This window comes from Hibiscus syriacus, unplaced genomic scaffold (assembly GCF_006381635.1).
Source record: "Hibiscus syriacus cultivar Baekdansim isolate YM2019G1 unplaced genomic scaffold, ASM638163v2 tig00112130_pilon, whole genome shotgun sequence".
Classification (NCBI taxonomy): domain Eukaryota; kingdom Viridiplantae; phylum Streptophyta; class Magnoliopsida; order Malvales; family Malvaceae; genus Hibiscus; species Hibiscus syriacus.
This window is the reverse complement of record NW_024063260.1, coordinates 87,614-115,084: the sequence shown is the minus strand read 5'-3', so window position 1 is coordinate 115,084 and position 27,471 is coordinate 87,614. Positions and strand designations below refer to the sequence as shown.

General features: G+C 32.7%; 2 protein-coding genes and 1 pseudogene across 3 annotated transcripts; all 3 read right to left on the bottom strand.

Annotated features, from left to right (window-relative positions):
- Positions 1 to 3,102: 3,102 nt before the first annotated feature.
- The window catches only part of LOC120174905, a 31,042-nt pseudogene continuing 6,673 nt past the window's right edge, over positions 3,103 to 27,471 (bottom strand).
- Positions 16,083 to 18,509, bottom strand: LOC120174906 (UDP-xylose transporter 1-like). 2 transcript variants are annotated; one of them, XM_039181629.1, is made up of 9 exons: positions 18,235 to 18,509; positions 18,092 to 18,132; positions 17,805 to 18,000; positions 17,508 to 17,692; positions 17,360 to 17,427; positions 17,137 to 17,269; positions 16,832 to 16,993; positions 16,412 to 16,675; positions 16,083 to 16,203 (listed from the first exon to the last, which is right to left on the bottom strand). In XM_039181629.1, the coding sequence occupies exons 3-9, from the start codon at positions 17,923 to 17,925 to the stop codon at positions 16,165 to 16,167; spliced, it is 972 nt and encodes a 323-aa protein (XP_039037560.1). In that variant the 5' UTR covers positions 17,926 to 18,000; positions 18,092 to 18,132; positions 18,235 to 18,509; the 3' UTR covers positions 16,083 to 16,164. The 2 variants fall into 2 exon arrangements, with proteins under 2 accessions (XP_039037560.1, XP_039037561.1); XM_039181630.1 differs by having other exon boundaries at positions 17,805 to 17,925; positions 18,235 to 18,508.
- Positions 22,463 to 25,493, bottom strand: LOC120174907. Its single transcript, XM_039181632.1, has 13 exons — positions 25,468 to 25,493; positions 25,259 to 25,366; positions 24,733 to 24,823; positions 24,514 to 24,597; positions 24,332 to 24,423; positions 24,132 to 24,233; positions 23,945 to 24,058; positions 23,794 to 23,850; positions 23,614 to 23,680; positions 23,375 to 23,428; positions 22,927 to 23,001; positions 22,692 to 22,727; positions 22,463 to 22,602 (listed from the first exon to the last, which is right to left on the bottom strand). The coding sequence occupies exons 1-12, from the start codon at positions 25,491 to 25,493 to the stop codon at positions 22,710 to 22,712; spliced, it is 888 nt and encodes a 295-aa protein (XP_039037563.1). The 3' UTR covers positions 22,463 to 22,602; positions 22,692 to 22,709.

Here is a 27,471-nt window from a genome sequence, read left to right as displayed (position 1 = left end):
GAGCACGCGATCAGTGGAGCGCCACTCGACGGTCGCATAACAGATCAAGGGGACCATCGCCATCCAAACATCTGATGGGCCCCTCAACTCAGGTGGGATCACCGCCCTCACATCATCAGTAGAATATGACACCCATTCAAACTAAAACATATATATATAATTTTTATCAAAATAATAATCTAATTATATAACTATAATCTAAAATCGATTTTTAAACATTAAAATTCATACATGTGTGCCAGCCTTCTGATCGATTAACACCCTAATATTTTTTCTAAATCATCAGGTAGCTCCTGATGATTTTTCCTATCAGTAGACCATCTATTCAAGAAAAATAATTTCTTATTCACTGCATAAAATTATTAATATACAAAATCAGTTTTATAATTACCTCAGGAGTAGCGGAAATATGAATGGGTTCTTGACAACGGGACATAAAAAGGGCGATCAATACCATGCCCAAGACTGCAACAGCAGGAGACATCTGCCGATAGCATTACGCCTGTAGTCAATGGCTCGACACATCTCCCTGTACAGGCAAGCCAAAACTGTCGAGCCTCAACTGAGTGATCCGACCAGATAAAATTCGCCAAGATGTTGCAACCACATACAGTGAATTTGGTTGCGCGATTTGTCCGGCATCAACAACCCTCCTATCAGCTGCAGTATGCATGCTCGTGCATACTGTTTAACTTCATCATCAGACGCGTCCTCACTTAACTCCCAAAATTGGCATCTAACCAATTTAACGGTATTCGTTCACCGTTAAAATTTTCCGGGACACGTCCTATATTAACCAGACACAAAGTAGTCCAAGAACCGAAAGCTATCTCTGATATCACACCTCCATCCACCGGAAGCCCTAGGTGCATAGAAACATCCTCAAGCGTGATCGTGCACTCTCCGAACAGAAGATGGAATGTGTGAGTCTCCGACCTCCACCGCTCTACTAAGACAGAAATAAGGTCTGATTCTATCTTACAGTGACCCTGATATCTACCTAGGTAATCGAATCCAAACTCTACTAAATACGACATTACACGAGTAGGTATAACTAACTTAAGGTTCTTAATAAAAGAATCTAATATATGATATCTCTCCTAAAATATAAATAATTACACAAATTAATCTTTAAACTAATAATCATGCATTAAATAAATAAATTAATTAAATTAAAATGTTAAAATGTTATCGTATAAGCAAAGTGTCGAGATATATGATTTACATCCAACCAAAGTAGACTGCCTTCCATTTTATATATGCAAAAAAAAATTAATTAAATAAAATATTAAACAATTAAAATAATTAAATAAATTACTAAAAAAATACTAAATATAATAAAATATACCTTAATAAGAGAATATAAGAGTATTTGAGAAAAGTTGAGAGAGGATTTGGTGTGATGAAAGTGATTGAGAATAGGGTATTTATAGGGAGGGATGGTGGGTGTGAACGGGCGGGGGTAATTTGGTAATTAAGGGTATAGCGCGGGCTAGGGGCCGCGCCTTTCTGACGCTGTCAGAATCACAGGTAAAGTGCGGCCCCTGCGTCGTGCTATACCCTTAATTACCAAATTATCCCCTCCTGTTCATACATGTATCCATGTCAGCATAAGGCGCATCGCAGGAGCACGCCTTACCCCACGTGGCGCCAAATCAGCGTATAGCGTGCTGCAGGGGGCGTGCCTTACTGCAAAGGGTGTTAGATCGAAAAATATAGTCTGACCGGTGTTAGATCAATAAATATAATGATCACCAGCGATTTTGTTTTGGAAAAACGCCTTAACCTCACAAAGATTATGTTACTTAAATGATAAATTAATCCTTAGGCAATTATAATTCAAAATGAACAAGAAAATTGACTTTGGAATTCGGAAAACCAGTCAAATCTCTATTTAAGGTATTAAAAATTAAATTCAATAATAAAATATATAATTATTAATGAAGAAATATGTTATAATTTAAGATATTAAATAAATAATAAATTCAATATAGGAAGTTAGTGACCAGGAGATTGATAAACAAGGAGAATACTGAATACATCATGTAACTTCAATGTTGTAATACTGGAACAGACTTTTTTGAAATGAATCAATTGATTAGATAAAAATATACAACATTTTATTTATAAGAACGAATTGGATTTTATTATAGATAATTCTTTCAATAATTTTAAATTCAATATAAATCTTCCCGTGTATTTCGATCAAAAAAGAAGGGAAGAAAAAGAGAATGGATCATATAATAGTGCAGAGGTGTTACAACCTTAGTGCAGTGCCAGTTGTTCCTTTTTGAGCGTAATGAATGTTCTCCAAATTCAATTTTTTTTTGAATTACGGTTATTTGATCTATTGATCAATTATTCTGAATCGAATTTTATATAGATTCATTATGAGAGTGACCATTTAAATTTAGTTTGTTCAATTTATAAATGTTAAAATTCTAATTTTTTATCTTATTTAAGATAATAAATCTAAAACATTATCTCATTAAACTGACTGATTATTGGTTGAATTCAAATGCTTTAATGCATATTTACATGATGTATTAGGTAAAAAAACTCCAATTCTCACTCAACTAAAATCTTTACAAACAGGAGTTGCACATTAAGTGCGACTAGGCCAAAATATGCATCGAATCCTGCTTTATCCTTCGTGTACTTTCTTGTTTATGTTCGTTGTTTTTGATGTTGTATTTTAATTCTTTATTTCTGTAGTTATTTAATACGAGTTGGGTTGGAGTAATTGGAAAGCAGTAAAATAGGGTTGGACTGTTTGATTATTCTAATCCATAGATGCATGTATCAAGCTGTCCCCTTGGGTAATGAATGGGAGACGGGGTGAAACAATAGAAACTTGGATTTTTCTTTTTCTTTTTCTTTGGCTAGGCAGGCTCCAAAGTGCCAAAATGGTGCCCCCATTTCGGTGGTGCTTAAGGACCCCACCCATTTGCCCCTCCTATTTTAAAACCCAACTTAAATTAACCCACTTGGACTCTAAAACCACATAATCCGTTCAATTTATACGCCTATATCAATATAGAGGATATATTTTAGACATGTATAAAAAATTTGATGTGATTCGGGTAAATTTTAAAAGGATGCAAGTGGAATGGGAAATTTGATTATACTAATTAACCTGAGTTACCTGTACAAAAAAGCTTGTGTTTCATTTCAATGGCATGCTATCTACCGCACCAGATACTCTGATTCTGTAGGAAATTATGCTCATTTGACTGAATAAAAGAATGAAACTTCTTTTTGTAATTAATATGATTTATTGTTATTCTTCATCAAACCCAAGCTTTCTTAAACCAGCCTAGTGAGTAAACATCTGATTCAGAATTAATCATACTTTTACAGGAATAGATTTTGCAGCATCCAGGTGATTCAATCGGCATGTCCCAAGAAGGTATTCCGGGAGCTCATCTTCGGTATTGGCCTGCATATAAGGAGATTAAATGAAACTCTCTCAGATCATATATAAAGATGAGAGGTTGGGGTATCTTTATTAAATGAAAATCTCAAGGACCTTCTAGCCACATAAATTTACTTGCATTTCTCCTTTTTGTCTATCACTGTTTTGCATAGTGTTGATTTTACCTGTACCAAAAATGCCATTTCGATAACCAGATTGTTGAGGTAGCCAAGCACAAGATTGACCACGCCTCTTGCTACTGTTGATGACCCAATGTCAATCCCAAGCTGAAATGATGATTGCAAAATTTTAGTTTGCCATGTCACATGCTTTGCACAAATTAGTAACTTACGTGCTTCTTCCGCTTGCTCCAGAAAGAGAAATATTCTTACCTCGATTGCCAATTTCTTCCGGAAAGTGGGGAGACTTGAAGAGAGAAGAAACTATAAGATTTTTCATTTGCATTATCCAACTTAAATTGTTATTATCATGAAATTATTAGGTTCTCTTCTTTTCCTTTATTGACAATGCAAACTGTAGACAGATATAACTGCACCGCACTAAACCTTTTTCTTTTCCATTCAAACACGTTGATTCTTCCGAAATGAGGAAATGCTTAAATAAACATATATAAATATATAGACAGGGACAGAAGGTGTGAGTAGTACAAAAAAGCATACCTCCAAGTAGTTCTTCCCATGGAAGTAATTAATTTCCAGAGCTTGGCCAATTAGACAAGCTTTCTTTCCAACACTCTGCTTGACTATCCATGATCCCTAACCAGAGAAAAAAAAAGGTCAACAGTCAGAACATTGCCTTATGCCATGTGAAATAGAGTTGTATACACCACAGAACCAGCTAGTCCTCGGTGCAAAGAATGCATGCTATTATTCATTTCTTCGTAAGTCACATGACATGGATAGACTTAGCTCAGAGACCTCTAATGCAAGGATTTCTTACAAATCAAATCTTCAAAGTAGTAAAAAAGTCATAATCTAAGTGATGCAACTGAAAAAATAGGGTAAGTGATTTCGTTTAAAGACCTTAGTCCTTTAAAAACACCGAGTAGGAATATAAATGTTCCTCCTCTTCTGCTTAACTGGAATTAAACACAAACTCTTTATTATTATTATTGATAAAACCCTTAATGAGTTCACTTCCTTACAAGAAAAACCAGAGATTCTCAATTGCAACTGCAAAATACTGCATGCACCAACCTTTGATATGTATGGAATGAGCTTAAACCTTGAATTTCTATATGCATCATCCCCATTGACAAAGTTCTGTAGCAAGGGTGATTCTTCCACAGGAGAACTCATCATATAATATAGCGCTAGACTATATGTAGTTGAACCTGGCACCTGTGTCGCGTTAATGATTTGATTATTTTAAATGCTCAAGAACCTACAAGAATGAAGATAGAAATGCATACCATTCGGCAGAATTAAGTGAAAGACCAAACTACCTGTATGTTGACAATGAAGAAAAACTCTGGCCCTCCCCGAGCAGCATATTTCTGAAAATAAACACTTGCAAATTTATTTTCTTTTTTTCAATTCACAAACAACATATTGCAAAATGCAACAAGTACAGCTTGAGGTTACAGGTGACTCATGAGAAATAACCAAAAAATCTCAATTAAGAAAAAGGATAATGACATATATTAAAGGAAAACCTGAACAATTCCCCCGGGACGCCCTCCTATATCATCTTCTCGCTTGTCCGATCTTAACCAATCTGCAGCGACCATTTGCATCAATGTGCCCTTTGCCTTAAACTGGCAGAAAACAAGAGTAAAGGTTAAACAGGAAGTTGAAATTTTATGTGGGAAAACTAAAAATGGAGCCATGCAAAAGGAAAACCACAGTGAATTCAATAGAGATATCCAGTATCATACTACTAGCAGCTGATCAACATATAATACCTACAACTATAAAACCTTACGACTGATTGTATTTAAGCCATGCCAAAAGCTAAAACACACATGGAAGGAAATGAATAATTAGCGATCATTAGAGACAACATGCCATTTCACTGGAAGAGAATGCAGTAAGGCATTCAATGGAACATCATAGAACAAACCAGCGGAACTTTTGTTATACGCTTCAGCTTTGACCTCAAACCAGACTGAAACAACATTATTCGTACCTTTGTTCGATCTTCTAGGTAATTTTTCCCACGAATTAAAAATGTGGAGGGTTCTGCTTCTGTCCAACTGCAAGGCAATGTACAAGTTGGATCCTTAGAAAGAGTGTTTCCATAGGAGCAACATATACCATCTTCCCTTGTGATGTCTTGCAAGTCCATGTATCCCCTCTTCTGGACTGCAAAATAGAATAATTGTATGCAATCAGCAATTTATCTTTCCATAACTGCCTACGGAAAAGAAAATCTTTAGAAGTGAATAAATCAAAATATGAACCACCTGCAAGATCATGTATCTTTTTGACAAAAACAGCAGCCGTTGATAATTTGGTTGGCGCATATCCTGAAAGTTTTTCAGTCGCATAGAAGTGAGAAAATCAGAGTTAGACAATACACTAAACTTTTAATGGTCTCATTTAATGAAAGGGTAACACTAATGTTGCCTCTAGAAATGAAATAGAAGAAGTGGGAAAACTGTAGTGATTATTAAGCAACGTTAACCAAAAATCCATTTGCATGCAAAAGTCAAGGATAACAACTTTGACTTGTAAGTTGTACCTGAGAGTATACCTCAGGACCAAAGTCAGAAGCCCATCCATCTTCTGTTTGATCATAATCTGTTGGTTCTGGAACATCAAAGAATTCATCGGCAGCATCATTAAGACCTACCAGACTTGAGTGTTCTGAAGGGGCTCTTTCCATTGCTACACTCATGTTTTCCTTGGCTTTTCCAGCCTCTATCCGTTTACACATATCAACCATGCCGTCCTCTTCACTCTGATGCAATCTAACATTCCATATCAACTCTCCAGATGAAAGATCAGCAGAAGGATAGTTTCCTTGTCTTGCTTTGAATAACTCTCTTAATGCTGCAAGTACATGAAATAGATTCCTAGAAAGTTAATCACTCAATCGATAACACAAATTTGTAACACATACACACAAGTACACACAATACATGAACTGATAAATAAGATTACATCAGCAGTTCAATTTTAGGGTGATAGATCATGCAATTTATAACAGGATATATGATTACCAGCAACTCTCTCAAGCATCCGAATGGTAATAGATCTGGCTGCAGAAATTTGAAGATAAGATTTCCAGAATTTCCAATCAATTGCAAGCATGTGCTTAACAACTGAGTGTTTTCCCTCATTGACTGGAGCTATGACATATCCACCACCTGCAAGTAAGTGCCAAACATTAACCTGGTAGATTAACTTTTATTTTTTATTTTTTTTAAAATATCAATATCCTTCCTTTTTCTTAAAAAAAAATTAAGTGTGCATCCTATGCCACATCCCGCAAGTTTTGCAGTGCAGTATATGGGACAATGATTAAGTTGATCAAATCAAAATAAATTAATGGAATAAGCATTTATCAGCACTATTCAAACTGAGAAGTCAAAGGATGTTTCCACATTCAAACACACACAAAGACCAGTAAATGTGCATGTGTTCATGCACACAAGGGATACTAAGAAGAAAAAAACTCTTGTATGATATATGAAACTGAAAACTATGAAACTGAAAACAGTTCATGCATCTTAAATATGCTTACAAAGGATTTAAGGCATAACTCCAGATTTAGAGAACTCAGAAAGATCTCTTAGTTTATATATTTTAGGCATACATTACTTTTAAGGCTGGCACGGACATAGCTTTTCTGTGGGGGGCACTTCTTGTGAAACACCGAGTGGTAGAGAATAACTGTGATAAGACCAACCAAAAGAAGAGAGTTTATAATTAAACTGGGTTCTGACTTCTGAATAGAAGTTTTGAGAATTTCCTAAAAGTAATTACTACCGTATGTCCCATCTTCTTCTCTTCTCCAATAGCGCCGCAACAAGAGATCCCTTCTTTTCATTCCCCTGCAAGTATAATTACAGAGTGAAAACATATAAACAGAAACCCGTGCAAAATATAATGTCTAAATCAGAAATTTGGATCTGACCCGGGCAACCAATCACTATATAGCTGCTTGTGAACAATATCAGTATGACCATCAAGATGTTCGACCACACTACCCTTGTAGAAACAGAAGTCCCATCTGCAAGACAATTTGCAAAGTTACTCTTGGTTCTAGAAAGACTGGGAAAAAACATTTCAGAAAAAGCAAAATACTCTGCTAGGTGAACAAAACTGTGATTTTGCACAACTTTAGGATGCAAAAGAGAGAATCAAAGAAGTGATAATAATACAAATAGAAGAATTGCAAAGGAGCACCAAATACAGCTGCCAAATCTATGCATGGTATTGCATTCACAAGGTAGATTTTTTCTTATGGTTTTTGTGTAGCTTTTAAACTTAGTGTATTAATAGTTTCTAGATGGAGTGGAAGTTCACATTAAAAAAGTAAAAAACATGGTTTCAGTTTCTATCATGCATCAAACTAAAATCACATTTCCACTCCATTACAATTTAATGAATCATAAGCTCTAGTGGCACATAAAAGGTTGTCCCCTGAGAAAACAAAAATAGCAATGCACTATGTTCCAATGAATCACAATACTAGATTTACTACAATTGAAATATCATAGAATTGAAGTACTACCTCTGGCTGAAATCAAACCATGACTCCTGTAAAAGGGTATAAGAGCCAAGAAAAATACAAAGTGCAGCTTACTCTGATCTTGAGGGTCCAAGAGACATAAGTGTCTGGAAAATGGCTTCTGAAGTTCCGTCTACGACTCCCACAGCCATGATTGCAGGATGGTCGTCCCACTGCAGATGGAGAGAGGAGCAAACACAAAGTCAAAATTCTATTCCACGAAAAAAATTGACATGTGAACCAAAAGCTACTAACCTTTCCATGAGAATCCCTATCTTTAGCTTCTTTAAACAGTCTAAGACCTGCATTGCACTCACAGTCTAAGACAAACAGCTATTTCTATCTCAAAAATCCTAAACATCTTTTAGTACTCACCGTTTTGACAGCCAAAGATTGTCCAAGGTGATGGTGCTACAACATCAGCTGTCACTCTGTCCGTCTTTGTAGACGAATAAAGAGTCCAGTCAACAGAGTTGTTGTGATTTGCATTACTGGGACTAAATCTGCATGCACGGAATCTTTCTAAGAAATTGATATAAATCAATGGGATATAAATTTGAAACTACTCCATAAAGAACGAGCATCATGTCCTCTGACACTCATCACTAAAAAATATTCCAAACAAATCCAGCTCAATTTTTTCAAGAACTCTCTAAAGAAACCAAATCACATAGAAGCATGAATGAACAGACATCGAAAAGGCAGAAGAAAATTATTTGTTCAATATCAATGCTGGAAAGTTCACTCGCTGTTATACCTGAAGGACTGCCATCTACTCTTTGAACAAGCTGCATCATTTCCAGGGTATGGACCGCCCTGCATACATACAATCAAGTCTCAGTCTCATCCCATCTTATATCCAAAACTTATGATGTCTAATAACAAGAGGAAGCAATTCAACACCTTTAAGGCTGCTTCCTTGAAGGAATGAATCCATTTTGCTGCTTCTTCAGGACTACTAGCTCCTAGCTATAAATTTAGATTCCAGATCTCATACATGAAGGTGAAAGTACGATAGAGAATGACTAACAATCTTTTTGTGAAATATTTGCCTCACCTTAAGTTGATCAATGTGATTAGAACTATTATAAAGGGTGAATATAAAGAATACCTACAATGTCAAACAAAGAACTGTCATTACAAAGGGTCCAATGGCCTAAACTGACATATAAATAAATAAATTACCACCACCGAAGGAAATGAAAAATTATTCACATACTTTTCTGTGAATGCTCTCCCTCCCATTATCTGTAACTCGAATGCTGGAATCAATTATTGCACTTCTACCCGGTTCCTGAAAGAAAAATCAAGGTTTCACTCTTTAACTCAATAAAATTGTCAAACCAGTAAAAAAAACAGCCTGCAGCTGCAAAATTACAAACTATAGACAAAAGATCCTTCATCAAAATGAGTGTGAGCCTAGATACTACCTTAGCATCAATAATCATTCATTCATTAAATCCTATACACAATACTTTCCCAAAGGTATACAAGAATTGCAACAGCAAGAAAAGGATTCCTAAATAGCTTGATCATTGGTTATTCTTTCAAGGAAGTTTAGCCACTTTCCCCTAAAGCAAAGACATCACCACATCATAAATTATGCTCAAGTGACCAAGAGCTTGCTTAGTCGGTTCATTCAGCTGCCCTTAAATGGTGGCATCCAACATGTCCAAGATTTAAATATCTGCTTCCCTCTTTGGTATCTCTTGACTAAGGCCTCTTTGTAATAATAATAATAATAACCTAATATTTGCTTTGCTTATGATTATCATTAAATCAGCTCAATTCTCTGTAATAACAAAAGATTAAGGAGAACAAACTACAAAGATATCACATATGAATACCTAAAGTAAAATATTCCTTACACAAAGCTGATTGTAGTCATTACATTTTCTCCAGATTCAGTTTATCTATAAACAGTTATATTTCTAACCCAAAAAAAAGTACCAGCACAAACAGCTCGATTGAAAAGAAATCTACTAAAAATAGTATAATGAACAAAGAACCAGCAACAAAAATAAACAAATAAAAATATAACACATATTCTTAAGAAGCTTCGTCTAGTTTCCTATACTTATCAAAGTAGTCATACTCTACCAGAAAACGTCTTTGCAATAAATTTATTAAAATAAATTCAACTAATCCAAAATTAGTAACTAAAATAGTTATTAAGTAAACAAATACAAAATATAATCAATTCAATGCCATTATTTCTTTCTAATATTGGTTAATATCAAGATAAACTTCTCAAAAAAAAAAAGAACCGAAAGGAAACAAAAAAGAAATAAATGACCTGAAGATTTGAAAGGGGCATGAGTTTGAAGCAATTAAGAAGATGATCTTCAAGAACAAAGTAACGTTTCCTCGAGTACTGTAATCCAATCCGGTTGGAACGTATTATATACAACCATCCTTCCATTTTCAATTCTCCGCTCTGCGAACCAGCCATTTTTCCTCTTATTTCTTCCTTTTTTTCTCAACAATTCTTTGCCAAACAGAGAATCAAACAACTACAATGGATATTAGATGAGATCCGATCCTTTGATTCCCATTAACGGAGTGCAAGAGAATAAATATCTTTTAAATATTTTTTTCTTTTATTTTGGAGTGATGAGAATACTAAATCTTCTTCTTTAGAAGAAAAGAAAAAGCTTTCGATTTCATTCGCTCCTTTTCATAACTTTTTTTCCTGTTTGTTTACGAAAACTGAAATGGAGGAGAGAGTATATACCATATAAGACAAAGATTGACAGGCGAATCTTTAACACTTGAAATTACTCTGTTACCCTTTAGTATTTTCGTTTGAAGTATAGAAGTCGGGTGAACTTATCCAGCCAATCATGTACTTCCATATTCTTGCTCTTTTTTTTCCTTTCCATTTAATTATTAATCAATTTTATATTTTCATGGAAATTAAGTTTTGAAATTTTGAATCTCGTGATGACGTGAATTATGTCCAGATTTTATTTTAATATATTAATTATTAATTTGATTACATATTAAGTATAATAATTAATTATAATTATAATTATTTAAATTTTTTTATTAATTACTGTTATACTTTTAGAGGTGTCTCCTAAATATGAATTGGAAAATCATATCTTTATTTATTGTTTGCTCATAGTTTTACTCCATAGAAGATAATAATTTCATTATTTTTTTATTCTTCCGGTTCTCATTAATCTGGATCAATTTAGGTCGCACATCTGGTTGTGATGAGTAAATCTCCTAACAAAAATTTTCTGCATACACAAATACTCGTAATTAAGACATACTTAAGTGATATCAAGTTGTTTGCCACTTGAATCAACTCTTATTGTTATAATAGTCTCATTATTGAACTTATGACAAACCTATATAATAATTCGTCAGAGATAGACTTGACAATTATTGTTATTATAAGTCTAATATCAGTCGTTCTACAATTAGAATATTTATACCTGAAAAAATAATGAATAGATAAAAATCTATTTTCTCTAGATATTGAACACATCTTTTGTCTTCTACTCGATGCTTCTTTCTCTTCCATAGAAAATATCGATTAACGATTGTCATTTCATATCGATGGTGATTCTGCATTCCAAATTAAATAAGATAAACCGTCTCAAGGATCGACAAATCTAATTTATTTTCATCCATAATTATATATATAATTACATTTATAATATTAGTAAAAGTTACAAAATAAATAAACAAAGTCAACATCCTTCTAATAGGATCAATACCTAATACACTAGAAAAATAATTATGTTAATAAACATTCAAATTTATGATTTCTCGTTTGTGACACTAACAAGTTCCTTCAATTTTTATTACGAAATTTGTTTAATATATTATCAGTAAGGTTTCGATATAATTTTAAAATGTCAAATATTTTAAAAATATATTATAAATCAATATTGGAAAAGGATTGTTTGATTCCGAGTGTGACAAACTAGAAATATATATAATTATATCTCGCTATTATTTGCTCCACTCAATTAAGACTCTATAATTATCTTATTTTATGAAAAATGAAATAAAAGGAAAATTGACCATTCTTTGAAGCTTTTATGTCGTCTTAATTTGGTCAAAAAATTTGTGTTCATTAATTAATAATTTTATATTGAAAAATTTAACAATGTATTCTTTGCGGATAAAATACACAATTTGTTCACCGACTATAAGATATTATTTTGTTGAATCTCTTAACTATTAAAAGTTATAAAATGATCATCCGACTATAGATAGATACTTTGTTGAGTCTCCGACTATTAAAAGTTACAAAATAGTCACTCGATTATTCATATTTTTCAAACATGTCCTTTTCCATTAAAAATGGATTGTCGTCTAAGTTAGACGTTAACCTGCTGACTTAGATATGATGAAATCTATTCCAGAATCTCAAACGACTATACAATTCAAATGAATTTGAGATTAGATTTATCATATCTCAGTCAACATATTAACGTTCAACTTAGAAGACTGACAATTTTTTAACGAAAAAGGATGAGTTTGGAACTTATAAATAGTCGGGTGACCATTTTGTGACTTTTAATAGTCGAAGAACTTAAGAAACCGACAACCTATTTATGCTTTAAATTTCAATATTACCATATTTTTTTCGAAGTAACATACAAAAATCATTTTATTTTAGAATTAATATGCTTGTTAATCATTATTGAGAACAAATAACAAAAGTTACACATGAAAAAACTGGGAAAAGAAGGCAAAGATATGGTCATTATATTCAAACAGAAGACATGCGGAAAGTGGTTCAACAACCAGACGCTTTGATAAGAAAATGTCAATGGAAAACAAAACAAGTTGAATGAACTATCGTTAGGAATCAAATATTACCTTAGAAGGAATTATCCCAAATTAAAAGTGAATATATGATTCTGAAAAAATAGGGAAAAATATACAAATGATTCCTCGACTATATGATACTATTTTGTTGAGTCCCCCAACTATTAAAGATTACAAAATGATCTCCGATTATAATGAGTTGTTTTGTTGAATCATTTGAATATTAAAAGTTACAAAATGGTAACCTGACTATTCATTATGTTCCAAACTTGTCATTTTCTGTTGAAAAATTAACGGTCGTCTAAGTTGGCCGTTACATATTGACTGAGATATGACTGTCGCTTGAGTTTATGAGATCAGATTTTATCATATCTTACTCGATATGTTCACGTCAACTCAAACGACCGTTAATCTTTTAACAGAAAAAGACGATTTTAGAACATAATGAATAGTAGAGTGACCATTTTTTAACTTTTAATAGTCGAGGGACTCAACAAAACAATATCATATAATCAAATGATCATTTATACACTATACCCAAAAGATTATTACCTATGATTATGATCAGAAAACGCACCCATCTAATTAATAGATTGTAGGAAAAGATAATTGAGAGATGTACTCGAACTTCTAAATTATAGAAAATAGTAATACTTGTTTGGGTATATATATATATATATATATATATATTAAGTAGACTTGTGTATATGTTAGGTCAAGTAATTCAAGATTATTTATTTTCTTTTAAAATTTAAGTCAAAATAAAAGAATAATTTTATATTGATATTTGTATATTTAAATTTGAAGGTAAACTATACTAAAAGTCATTAAACATTTAGGATATCTTCTATTTGATTATCGAAATTTAAAAACTTTATTAGAGTCAAAAGCTTTTATTTCGGTTACTAGACCGTTAAACCATTAATAATAAATGACGTGATATATACACATACCATTTTTCTTAATAAATTAATATACATTTCAAATAAGATGATAATATATATTATCATCTTAGCTATAAAATAAAGGAAACAAGTAAATGGTTTTGAGGTGGATCAAATCTGTAAGATAATTTGGGAGAAAGTAACATACAATCTTTTACCTAAGGAACTTGTTATATTAAATACAATAGGGTAAATCATACTTTTAGTACCTAAATTATTTTTTTGTTATGTTTTGATATTTTTTTTTTAAAAATCATACCTAACATTTAGTTTATATTTCATTTTGGTATCTCACAATTAAAAACTTAACCGTGATATTGATGTGTCACCATAAGGTAATGCCACATTATCATTGATTTTTAAAAAAAATATCATGTCAACAATTTTGTTATTTTTTTAGCGGTGGGGTACAAATTTGAAATCTAAACTAAACTTCAGTATGATTTTGGAAAAAAAAGATTGGGTTCCAAAACATAACAAAAGTAATTGTTTAGGTTTTTTCTCCCTTAGCCAAAGGTGTGTCACACCCCCTCTAATTTTTAAATTTCCTAAGATTTTTTTTATCTTTTATTGATTATCTAATTTTACACCCATTAAAATTTTATAATTTCTAAAAGTTTATATCTTTAATATAAATTTTTGTGTAGACCAAAGGTGCCGGTGATATTAACGCACTCACCTGCATTAATATGAATAGTGTTGTTTCCCTTTTACATTGACAATTTTATTTTTTGTAATTATAATAAAAAGAAACATTTACTAAGATAATTATATATTATTACCCAGCTGGGTTTAACAGCAGAATTTACCGATGAGCCATCCAATCGTATGTGAGCCACATGCTTTGCCTCTGTTGGATACCAATATGCATTTCGGTATTTTAATCTTCATTTTCTGCTACATAAATTTTGCAGCAATGTTTGCCATCATTAAGCAAACAAACAAAACCAATACATCTAAATTTGGGAAATGTATAAAAGAATCTGCAGTGCCATACCAAGCATGTGAGGAATGTATCCAAGGCCTTTTAGCAACCCCTTCATCTTGTTGTTGTTTGATGTCATTTAACTATTTATAATTATTAATCCATTAAATGATATCGGCGGCAAAATAAAATATTATTCTTATTAGAGGATTCAAATTTAAATAACTGCGTTTATAGAATTTGTATAAGTTATCAATAATTAGGAAAGATTATGAACAAGAAAATTTTTGTTAGTCGTAAGAAACCTCAATTTTATATTATTTTGTCTATTATTAGGAAAGTCCGAAGATCATCAAATATTGTTTGTCAAATAAAATAAAGGATTAACCAACAATAACCAAACAAATGACACTAAACTTTCCAAATATTTAAATCAAAATTAATTGGATTATTTTTTTAAAGAAAAGAATTTAAAAATTAACTGTGATGATAAAATAAAGGGTAAACTATACCCATAATTATTCAACTATGGATAGATTTTATTTTAATAATCGATTTTTCAATTTTGTCAATCACACCATTTAACTATTTAAATGATGTAAATCAAGTCACATGTCGTTAATATTTGATAGAATATATAAATATTGAAGATCAAATGTGTTATTATACTAATTTTATTAACAGTCACATCAATATTGCTGTTAAATGTTAACGACAGATGACTTGATTGAAATCATTTAAATAGTTAGATGGTCTTATTGACAAAAATAAAAGGCCGGTGGTCAAAATAAAATCTGCCCATAACAAAGTGATCAGGAGTGTAGTTTACCATAAAATAAAAGTTAAGAGTTAAAATAAAAAATAAAAATGTCAAATCAGGAATTTTATAAAATAATGAGACAAAAAATAAATATTAAACATTTTATAAATATCTTTGAATAAATATATTCGTGGATTAGATCGGATTCTATCATATATATATATATATATATATATATATATATTTTTAAATATTTTGAACCTATTTTTTTTATCAAATTAAAAATGATTATAAAGTAATATCTGTTTTAATTACTATCAACCATTTGAAAATAATTATTGGCCAACTCTGGTAAAAAAGAATTACTACTCAAATTAGATAGATGGACAGCTAGCGGAAATGTAAGAAAGAAAGAAACATTATGCTTCCTTTTAGCATTTATTGATAATTACATTGAAAGCATATTACAGTTTGCTATTCATTCGATAAAAATGGAAGATCAAATGAGTGGTTTTATGTAAAGAATTGAGGTACAAAATGTTCGAAAGAACTCTCTAACACAACCCACTCCTGTTTTGCCTTTAAACATGAGAATCCTTGTCTGAATTCTTCCCTTCTTGCCCTTCTTTCTCTAAACCCATATATGCTGTTCCATCTTGTCTTTCATCTGTACAAACAATTAAAGAAACATTTCAACCCTAATTTTTTTATCATGTTGTTAGCTTCATCGTTAATTTTTTAACGATAGATGATTAAAAATGAATAAAAACATAATTTTAAGTATGATTTTGAAAAAAATAATTACATGACCAAAACGAAACCAAAGTGATAATTAAATAACTAAAATACGTAGTTTATCCGTTTATGTAACATTACCTAGACCCCAATGGATCAGCTTGTTTCTTTTTGCTCTCTTGGGTGCAAAAATAAGAATACAAGCCCATCCCAAAAATGGCAATCAAGATCCCGATGATGTTCCTCTGGGTGAAAGGGTCATGCAACAGCGTATAGCCAAAGCCAAGAACCAAGCAAGTCTTGAGGTGGCCAAGAACTTGATATGTCACCGGCGATGTTTTCCCAATTACCAGAAATGTGCTAAAGTTTACAGATACTGAGATTATGCATGAGAGGATGATAAATGCCTGCAAATATGTTTCAAAACACAATCACTCGTAAAAAATCCACCGTCAAATTATGATTTTGGTCCTTCCAATACATTCAAGTTCAGGGATTAAGTCCCTATAATTTGAGCATAGTAGATGAAATATGGTGTAAAAAGAGAGGTGTGGTTACCGTACCGAGACAATGGGGGAATATTTGAAAGCAAACACATTTTGTTTGGTCAGAAATTGGTCGACCAAAGGACCTGAGACAAAAAGAATGGCCGCCTGAAATGGGGCTGATTGGTACAGCAACTGGGTTGAAGATACATTCAGCCTCTTCTGTATGGTGTTTGTCAGCTATGTTCTTCAAGTTAAGGTTATAAAAAGGTCAAATTGCTATTTTAGTCCACTATTATCAGAATTTGAGGACAGTAGAGGGACTAAAAACATAATTAGACCACTGTAAAAAGAAAGGAATGGAAGTACATGTAAAAGGATACAATTTGGCTAACACATGTGGTGACAATGGCAAGAAGAGAGAGGATTGTGCCAACAAAGTTGAGTTGGAGATCAGTGATGGAGGCAATGCCAACTCCAACAAGTAAAAGGAAGAGTGACAGCTTTATCTTTTGGCTGCACAAAGTAGAACACATCATTTGTGGTTAAGCTTTGAATCTTAAAAGTGCTCAAATATCATAACCAAATGAAAAAAGAAGAAAGAACCTGAATTGCTTCTTTAGGAAGATGGTTTCCAATAGTACAGTGAATGGGATGATTGCAAGCTTGGTCATCTGCAAAAAGAGGTACCGAAACGAATGAGGACTCGAATTTATGGGGTAAGAAGGTAATAAATGTGAAGATCAAGTCCCACCTGGTAGAAGCCAATGGAGTTGAATCCAAGGCTCAAGTTGAGAAGTCCAATGGAAACGCCATTGAGGATGCCAAAGAGCATCACGGTCTTGATGTCAATTGGTTTATTCTCGAACAGGTTGAAGCGTTGCGCCGCATGGAGGGTGCAAAATGTTACCATTAGATGCCAGCTTGTTAGTGTTGTGGCTGCATATATTTTTTAACACAATCAACTTCATCCCGATTCGAGTGAATTCAGATACGGATATATCTAAAAAAACATTTACTAAAAGAAGAAGATTTTGATGTATGAAATTACCAAAAGGGAAGCCAAGATTGCTCATCAAAGCTTTGTTGCATATGACAATGGAGACAGATGATGCAACTGACAGAAACAGGGCACCGATAACTCCCAATTGGAAGCTTGAAATCCCTCCCATCTTTTCCGAAACAAAGTAAATATTAACACAAATCACTTGATTTCAACACTAGTTTGTTCTGGGTAAAACTTAACCCTGTTCCTATCAAGAAGTTTACACATTTGAATAAATCTTCATACGCAGCAAAAAAAGAAAAAAAATGGAATCATGCATAAACAGATGTTACCTTGTGAAACAGGTAGATATAACCTGGAGTTCTAGGAAGCCCTGACAAAAGATTCGAAGAAGCAAAAACTAAATAAATTTAGATTCATGAATGAAAGAAAAAGAAGAGAATTGTTGAGACGAAATAAGAATAGGGGCTCCTACAACTCCAAAAGCAACCGGGAAACTGGGGTGTTGAGAGATCTTTTGTTGAGCTGAAGAAACTTGGAGAAGACGAAGAGAGAGATGGTTATGGGGTTTTGTTATAAAGGTTAGATTGCTGCCTGGGGAGAGGGTTGGTGCCTAACGCTGGTTGAATTTCCAGAAGGAAGATGACGATGAATTTAAGCAAGGAAGAAACCGTCACATTTTTTAAATTGCTGTTGATGTAACCACATCCCCTTATCTCTTTACCTCCCCCGGATTTAGTTTGTTCATATATCTTCGTCCCCAAAATAAAACTGCTCAAGTCTCCCTTCAATATATTAAATCCGAACCTATTGGTAGATCCCAATAATAAAAAAGAAGTATTGTTCTTTTTAAATGTTCTTATTTCGAGCGGTTATATTTTTATGATATATTCATTGTCAATTAATAAAAAATTCTGATGAGATGTTATTTTATAATTACAATATATTAATTATATATATATATTTAATCCAATCGTTTTTAACAAACAACTAATAACAATTTATAAAAAAAGTATAAAAAAAAACCATATTTACAAAATTAGCACGTTTTAACTTTGTTTTTCTCCCTAGCTGTTATTGGTCCTCTATTTTTTTTTGGATTTTTTTTCTATTCAATTTATATGATTGAATAGTTAGAACAACTTATTAAATCCAATTCGATATTTACCATTTTGATTCATACAATCAAACACGTAAAATTATTTTAAAACATCCAATAAATTTATATTCGAATCTTAAAATCTATGATTTTTTTAAATCTCCAACGTAAAAAATTGGCAGATGAGGATATAGATTGACTGAGAGGGGATAAATAATAATAATAATATCTTAAAAATTTTAAATTTTATATATTTTAGATATTTTTTATTGATGATATATTTGCGTCCTTAACATTTTATAGATCCGATCCTTAATATAAAACCTTACATCTCTTTATATAGGAAGGTGATGATGCATTTTGGTGGTCAAATGAATGAATTACTTGAAGGTTTGAAAAGCCAGTGATAAGAAACAAAAGGAAGGAAGGTCAAATGGAAAAGAGGGTAGCTCCCAGTTCAAGCAAAAGGACTTTGCATACTCAATACTCATTATCGGATTTTGGTGACAATATTTTTTTTTTAAAAATAAAATAAAAACCCTTCATTTTCACTCATGAAAGATATGCGTTTTCACCAACCACGCAAATTATAAATAAATGAATATACATATATACATATATACATATATACATATATACATATATATATATATATATATATATATATATATATATATATATATATGTATTTCAGGATTAACCCCCCATTGGTTTAATGTCTATGGGCACTGGGTTTTGACCAAAATAATCAACAATGGAAAAAAATCATCCCTTCTATTACAAAAAAGACAAACAATTAGATGGTCACTTTAATTTTATTATTTTCGTTTTTGGTCATTAATGTTAAAAAGGTAACATTTTGATCACTTACATTATCAATATATTACATATTGATCACTAATACGTCAAATGGAGTTAATTTGATGGTATCACATGCTAATAAAATGTGTTAATTTTTAATTTGAACCTCATACTTTATATAAAATACTAATTTATATCTTAAACTTTAGATAAAAAATTTCAATTTGACCCTTGAATTTTATATAAAATATTAATTTAACCATTGAATTCAACTAAAGTATCTCACCACCCGCCAGTTGCTCATCGTCAGTTGCCATCGATTGTCGTCACCAATGTTAGACCTCAATTTTTTTAGTTCACTTCTTTTTAACCTCCTAAGCGCAAATCTAATGGTCGTTTCACTAAAAAATGATTTGAACTCTATAAATTTAACCTAAAAACCTAAAAAAATTAAAATTAAATCATAATAATAAATTTATCATTAATATGCATTTATCTTATATAAATGAGATAATATGTACTTTTCTTATATAGAAAATTTTAAAGATATACGGGGAACTGTATAAATTCAACCTTAATTTAATGATACGTGTCTTCTGTTTTTGCTGAATGTGTCCGATGAGTGAAAGAAGGAGAGAAAAGTGAAGCAAAGAAATATTTAGAGGGAAGAAAGAGAGCTAGCTTTATTTTTTATTATAGATTTATGATATAGATTTAATTTATAGTATCATTATTTTAAAAGAATATTAATTAATGATAAAATTATTATTATGGTTTAATTTTTTTAAAGGAATTTACAGAATTTTAGATTAAATTTGTAAAGTCTAACACATTTTCTAGTGAAATAAACATATATTTGCATTTAAGAAGGTAAAAAGGAACGAAATGAAAATTTTGGGGGTTTAACGATCATCGATGTTGGCGGACGATGGTGATTTACGTTCAGAGATGACCGACAACTAATAACGGGAGACTTTGGTCAAATTTAAGAGTTAAATTAATATCTTATTTAAAATTTAAAGAAGAAATTAATATTTTATCTAAAGTTTAGTAGTCGTATTAGTATTTTAATTAAAGTTTAAAGGTAAATAAAATAATCTCTTGTATAGTTGTAATAATGTCCCACTTCTTCAAACTAACCACATTTAACATCTCAGGACCAAAACATTATAAATAGAAAACATAAATGATCAAAACATTACTTTTTGAAATTAGAAACTAAAAGTGAACAACATGAATCATGCAATGCAATTTTAGTAGTATGCGGATGATTGTTATCCCTAGAGGTTTCGGATTAGAGTATGTCATCTATAGAGGTATTTGAGCATTTATTATCAGACAATTGAGAGTCTTTCATACATATGCTATAGTGTAATCACCATAGATTAACCAAGAAAATTAAAATAAATAAAAATAATCATTTTAATAATTTACCCTAGAAAAACGATGAAATCAAGATTCATAACATTATATAATATATAGGCAATATAGGGTTTGTTCTGCATATTTGTCTTTTGGTGTTGGCTATTAAGATATAATGGCTCAACAACTCCCTTCTAAAAGATGCTTTCGCAGTTGGTAGGCTGTATAATTCCCATTCTTTCTTAGAATTATTATATGCTTTGATAATTCGTCCAATTCAAACTTTAGTCCTTTTATTATGCTCAACTTCGAAATTAATTTAATATACTTAAGTTAGATAAATATTATAGTTTAAGTACCTGACGTAATTTTTCTCTTAAGAACACTTGTCGAGTTCACCATGCTTACATAACAGATGACATTGTCATTATAACTTCAAAATTTAAAGTATTGATGCAGTTGACATATCGATGTCTCAATACAAGACAAACCCTGTGTTGTTTTCTTTTCCATTTTTCGGTTGTCCTTTTTGGACTAACGATGATATTAAATTAAGGGTAAATTACATATTTAGTCATCAACTTATTCTCACATTTACGTTTTGATCATTTAATTATTTTTTCAAAATCATACTTAATGTTTTGATTCCGTTTTGATCATCCACCGTTAACAAATTAATGGTGATACTGACGTGTCATAATAAAATAATGCTATATCATCATTAAAAAATAAAAAATATCACATCAGTAGTTCTGTTTATTTTTTAATGACATGTGATTAAAATGAAACCAAAACATAATATTATATATGATTTTGAAAAACAAATTATTAGGTGACCAAAACATAACCACAAAAATAAGTGAGTGACTAAATATATAGTTTACCTTTAAATTAATCAAAAGAAGATTTAAGAGGTTGTTTGTTTACTTCAGAATGATTAAGCGTTGAATGATTCAAATACTGAATGATTCAGAGGCTCTGTATGAATTAGCTCTGAATATGACATGTTGTTTGATAATGACTCTGAATCATTCAGAATGTACTTCTGTGCTGAATCATCCGACACTGTTTTGCTGAATCAGTCGACACTGAATCATTCAGAGGTACGAAACAAACGCGCTGAAAGTTGAACGATTTAACATGCAGCGTTGAATGATTCCATTAAAAGGCAAACAAACAACCCCAAGTATTTGATGAAATCAGCCGAAAGCTCCTCCCTGCCTTGCCAACAAATAATTCTGCACTTTGGCTTTTACAATTATTTGCTGGTTCACAAACCACCACAACTGATCACTTTCTTTATGGAAATGTTACAATCATCATAGTTTTTTTTTTTCAAGGAAATACACCCACCATTGTTCTTCACGAGGAAGAACTGCTAAAAAAATTCACCCCTTTTTTTATAGCTGTAAAAATCTTAAGATACAAGAAAATATGGGTGACAATGAGGGTGGGTTGGGGTAAAAGATGGTAAAAGCAAGTTTATCCCTTTGCATTTGCAAGCTGAGCTACGTATGCCAAGTCTGCATCCGAGATTCGTTTCTGAAACATTGCCCACTCGATTTTGGACCTTATTCTAACCTGTGAATGAAGAAGTATATGAATCTGGTTTAGAGACTTAATCTTATGAAGGTACATAAAATGATGTCAAAATTCGTAAATATGCACACGGCGTCTCGCGGAGATATTCATGCATGAGGCTCGCCCTGAAATTTTTACAGAACTTGTATCAGGAGGGACATGATAAACATGTTCTGGTGAAACTAGTGCTAACAAGCAACCGGATATAGATAGGACCATACAATCGATAATTCGAATAAAACATAGAAGGAAAATCTTATGGGAATAAGCCATGATTCATCGTATGTAACTGCTGAAATATCTGCCAAGTTGACGAAGACTCACCTGGTTCCCGAGAGTAGAAATCACTTGATGAACTATCCACTCTGAATCTAAAACGTCGATTTTCTCGTGTGCAGGCTACGGAGAAGAGAATGTCAATAATTGCTCGTATTGTGCAGCTAGCAACGACTTTCGGATGTTCTTATTGACATTGTGTATACTGCAGAGCCATGTTACTTGGACTCATAATCTCAGATAAGAGCAAGTGTTTGAACACGGGTCTGTTCAAGTTCTTTTTTTCTCCCGAAGTGTTAGAACACAGGTCCGTGTTGCTTTGTAGCAAACACAGGTCCGTGTTGCTTTGTAGCAAACACAGGTCAGTGTTGCTTTGTAGCAAACACAGGGGTCGGATACGAGTACTTCAAGAAAATTCTTGAAGAATCGGAGTAACATAATCGGAGACCAGTCGATAACGAAAAGAAAATGACAAAAATAGGCAGAAACCACTTACTGTAACACAACTTCTGAGAGCAAAATCCAATCCCCATCCATGCACCAAATCATTCTACAAGAAAATGATTTGTTAAGCATTTGGAATATCAAGAAATTTGCACAAAAATTAACAGGTATTTATTTTGAGAGGAAAGGATGCAGATAGCAAGTGCAATGTATGTAGTTGGTTGATATGCTAGCATGTACATGTTCTAAACAATGTGGCCTAAGTCTACAAAATCCTTAAGCATGCTTTGCCTGAATCAAATACCATACACATCGCCAAGCTTCTCGAGCAAATACAGGCGCCATGATTTCCACAAAACTGAAAGAAAGTAAACGGTAGTAAATGCACCGAGAGAAACGAAAAAATCCGGTTTTAGTTAGTTAACAGTGAATTGCACTATACATTCATAAATCAAGAGCGAGAGAGTGTACGCGGCACATGGTGGAAAACGTGGATCACTACACCAGCCAGGTTTCTCTTTGGTGAACCTGTGAACCAAGTCGAATCTCAGAACCTTAAAAAAACAAGTAAAGAAGCGTGGTTGCTGCTTCATATGGTGTGCATACAAGACATAAAACCTATTTGTGAACTTCTCGGTCAACTCTCCGTTTTGTCATCTGCCATGTCAGTGCATAATTGGGCTCCAAACCTGGTTGTGATATCTCCAGGTCATGTTTCTTCACCGGTTTGATATATCTGGTAACAAGTGCAGAGAAAATTAGAAAGAAAATGTCGAAATTAAGTTTAAAACATAACTGGAAAGATGAACCTATCGGCATTGAAGTGTTCCACTCCCAGATCTTCATCCCAGATAAATATATAATCATAAGCCGAAAAAATGTCAGGATGCAAAAACCTTTTTGCATACCACCTAGTATGTGTGCAAGAGCAGGAAATGTGAACAAGTGTTAAGCTAATCTAACAATGGAGGACTAAAACTTACCATTTAGTTTGTTTCCTTCCACTAACATGGATTGCATTCTTCGACCACTCCAATCTGTCCCATTCAGTGGTCCCCGGCCATCGTAATGAAAAAGTGAAGTCTGAAAATCCTCAGAAAACTACCTCAACATGTAAGAATACAACATGTCAGAAACCCGGTAAATCGAAATTGGAAAAAGAAACGATGGATCGGTTCCACTGTCACTAACCTTTTTAACACATTTATAAATATTATTCATCTGATCAATACCAACTGTAAATGTTACTAAATACTTTGGTTTCTTCTGCAGATCCTGTGGATTCAAGGAAAAATCATGATAAGAACTTTAGAACACCGTAACGCATACGTTTCCAAGCACTATAAGATGCATGTAACACTCCAAGTCGACAAAGATGTTTTACGATATATTGTACCTCACTAGGATCACCCGATAATCTGCGTGGGTAAAGGTCGGTCTAGGGAACAACAATACCCGGAGGTAATGATTCTGCACCACGAGGATTTGTCGGAACGTAAATCTGCAAAAACATTGAAGCAGAAAGCAATTTTGAAAAAGGATCAAAACCGAACACCATGCTGTAATTCTAAACAAAGAGTGCTGTTCGACACAAGAAGGCGGAAAACAGAATATAATGATTCAAGAACATAGGGGCAAACGAGACACACTCCCCGCTAATTTGATGATATATGATCCGAGAGCCTCGATAAATCTTCCCAATATGATTAACAAAAGATTGCAAGAAATAGGGACAGAGAGTAAGCAACAAACACCGTGCAAATGTTTCTTCAAGTTGTTTCAGAAGATTGGACCATGTAGAACTCGTTACTATTGGATGCAGCTATATCAACAGACTGTCCAAGGCTCGAAGGTATGTTTTGAATCTGAAGGGATTAGAAACAAATCATATGGATGATAGAGCGGCATAGCGAGATAGAAATGAAAGCAAACGTACCCTGTAAAGGGAAACCTATGGAAACGAAACACCGAAAATAATCCGAAAACAGCTCCAATAGTTGTCGTGATAACGAACCTGGCACTGCAATTTTTCCTACAAAATCCACTGCAAAAAATCCAAATAATTTAACAAAGGGGGCCATTAATGCTGCAAGGCTCAAAACAACTTGTTACACAAACACTTTCTAATATCGAAAATCGACATACCGTGACCTGCGGTTCATGCTGCCCATATCAGTATGCTCTCCTGCACTCGATTTAAAAGGTTAGATGCCCACAAGAACTGTGACCTCCCATAAGCACCTTACGAGCATTCCTTGAGAAACCAAAGCAATGCGACTTTTCTTCGACCGGGCTCAACCTCGGATTAGAACAAGCCTTTGAGCTTCAATATGAATCACAAGAAGTTAGAATGTTCCGACCATTGTTGACTCTTAAGTTAGAATGCAATTTATGTCAAAACTATTTAATTCAAATATTAGAAAAAACTGCTACTAATTCTGATTCATTGTAACTTTTCCAAAAAAATAAAATAAAATCCATCAGGTTTAAAATAATAATAAATAAATAAAAACCCGCCAATTTCACAGTGAAAGAGAGAGGCAACTATCTAAAACATACAATTTGCTTAAGAAATAGCAATGCCATTTAATTTCTTCATCTGCATATTAATAAATATATATGCTTTTCCTGATCACATTGAGAATTTTTTTTTAAAAAAATAACAAAAGAAACAAACAAAACATTATGAATTTAAGGCTCACATACCTTAATTCTGGAGAATTTCAAATTCCATGATCAAAGCCCCGAAGAAGAAAATATCTAAACAAAAGAAGAAGAAAAAAACAATTTATGAAAAAAAATTCATGTAGTAAATTATTTTTATTAAAAATAAAAATCAATCAACCAAAAAAATGCTAGGGTTAGAAAATTACCTGCCTTTTTTGGTGATGATATATTGATCAAATAACAGAGAAAACAGAGAAAATGAGAGTTTTCTTTTCATATAAAATTTTATAAACATAAAGAGAGAATTTAGAGAAAGTTACACTTGCTTTTAGTTGCTTGAGGGGATTAAGAATCAAATTAATTAATTATACTTTAAATTGAACTAAACATAGGCATTAAATATTTTTTTTATTAAATCAAGGAGAATGGAGAGGCGTGATCGAGGTCTGAAATGGTATACTGTGTTTGTAAACAATGTGAGCAAAAGGATTCATCCTAAAATCCTTAAGGAGGTGTTTCAATCTTATGGAGTTGTGATTGACGTGTTTATAGCGTTTTGAAGCAGAAAAAGATTAGCAGCCAGTTCAACTTTTGCTTTTGTTAGGTTCAGAAGACAATCAGAAGCAGACTTAACGGTCCATAGAGCCGATGGGAGGATTATCGATGGCTTCAAGATCAGAGTTCTTCACGACAACAAGGGAGATCAAAAGTTTCAGAGGTCCGTCGATGATAGAAATTTCAACAAAGTTTGGAAGCCTTCGTTTAGGGATTCAAGGTCTTTTAAGGAAGTAGTCGGAGGGGGTCAATCTGTTGAAGGAAGAGCTAAGGATCATGTCGATTTTACTCAGTGTACTATATTATCAGGTCTGGATAATATGGTTCATGTTATGATTGATGATGATCAAGCTTCGAGGAAAGCTACAAAAAACGGTGAGGATAATAAGATTATTCGTATTGCGGAGAATGAGGTCTAGTGGAGACATTTTTGTTTGGTGGGAAAAATAAAAAATATGTATAATGAAGATATTGTTCAGACTGCTTTCAGTGCAAAATGGTTTGACATGAAGGTAAGTATCTGTCATGAATTACTGGTGGTCATCCAATTCAAATATGAATCTGCTTGACATGTGTGTTGGTTAAATAGAGAGGATTGAGTTTCTCGCTGGAATTGTTGGAGGGTTATGAGAACAAACTTAGAGTTAATTGTCGGATGTTCCATTATTAGTGTGGAGCGAAAAATTCTTCATGGAGCTGGGAAGTTTGTGGGGTAAAGTGTTGTTGGTAGAAGAAGATACCTATAATCGGTCAAGGTTTGATGTAGCTAGGATTTTATTGTAAGTTCATTACTCTTCGGATATCCCAGAAAAGTTTCCATTGTCTGTAATAGAAGACTATATTCCATTAAAATTACAACAGAAGCTTAGGAAGAGAGTCGAATGTTCATAGATGGTGTGATGCCTGGTGGTGGTGCGTGGTTCCCAG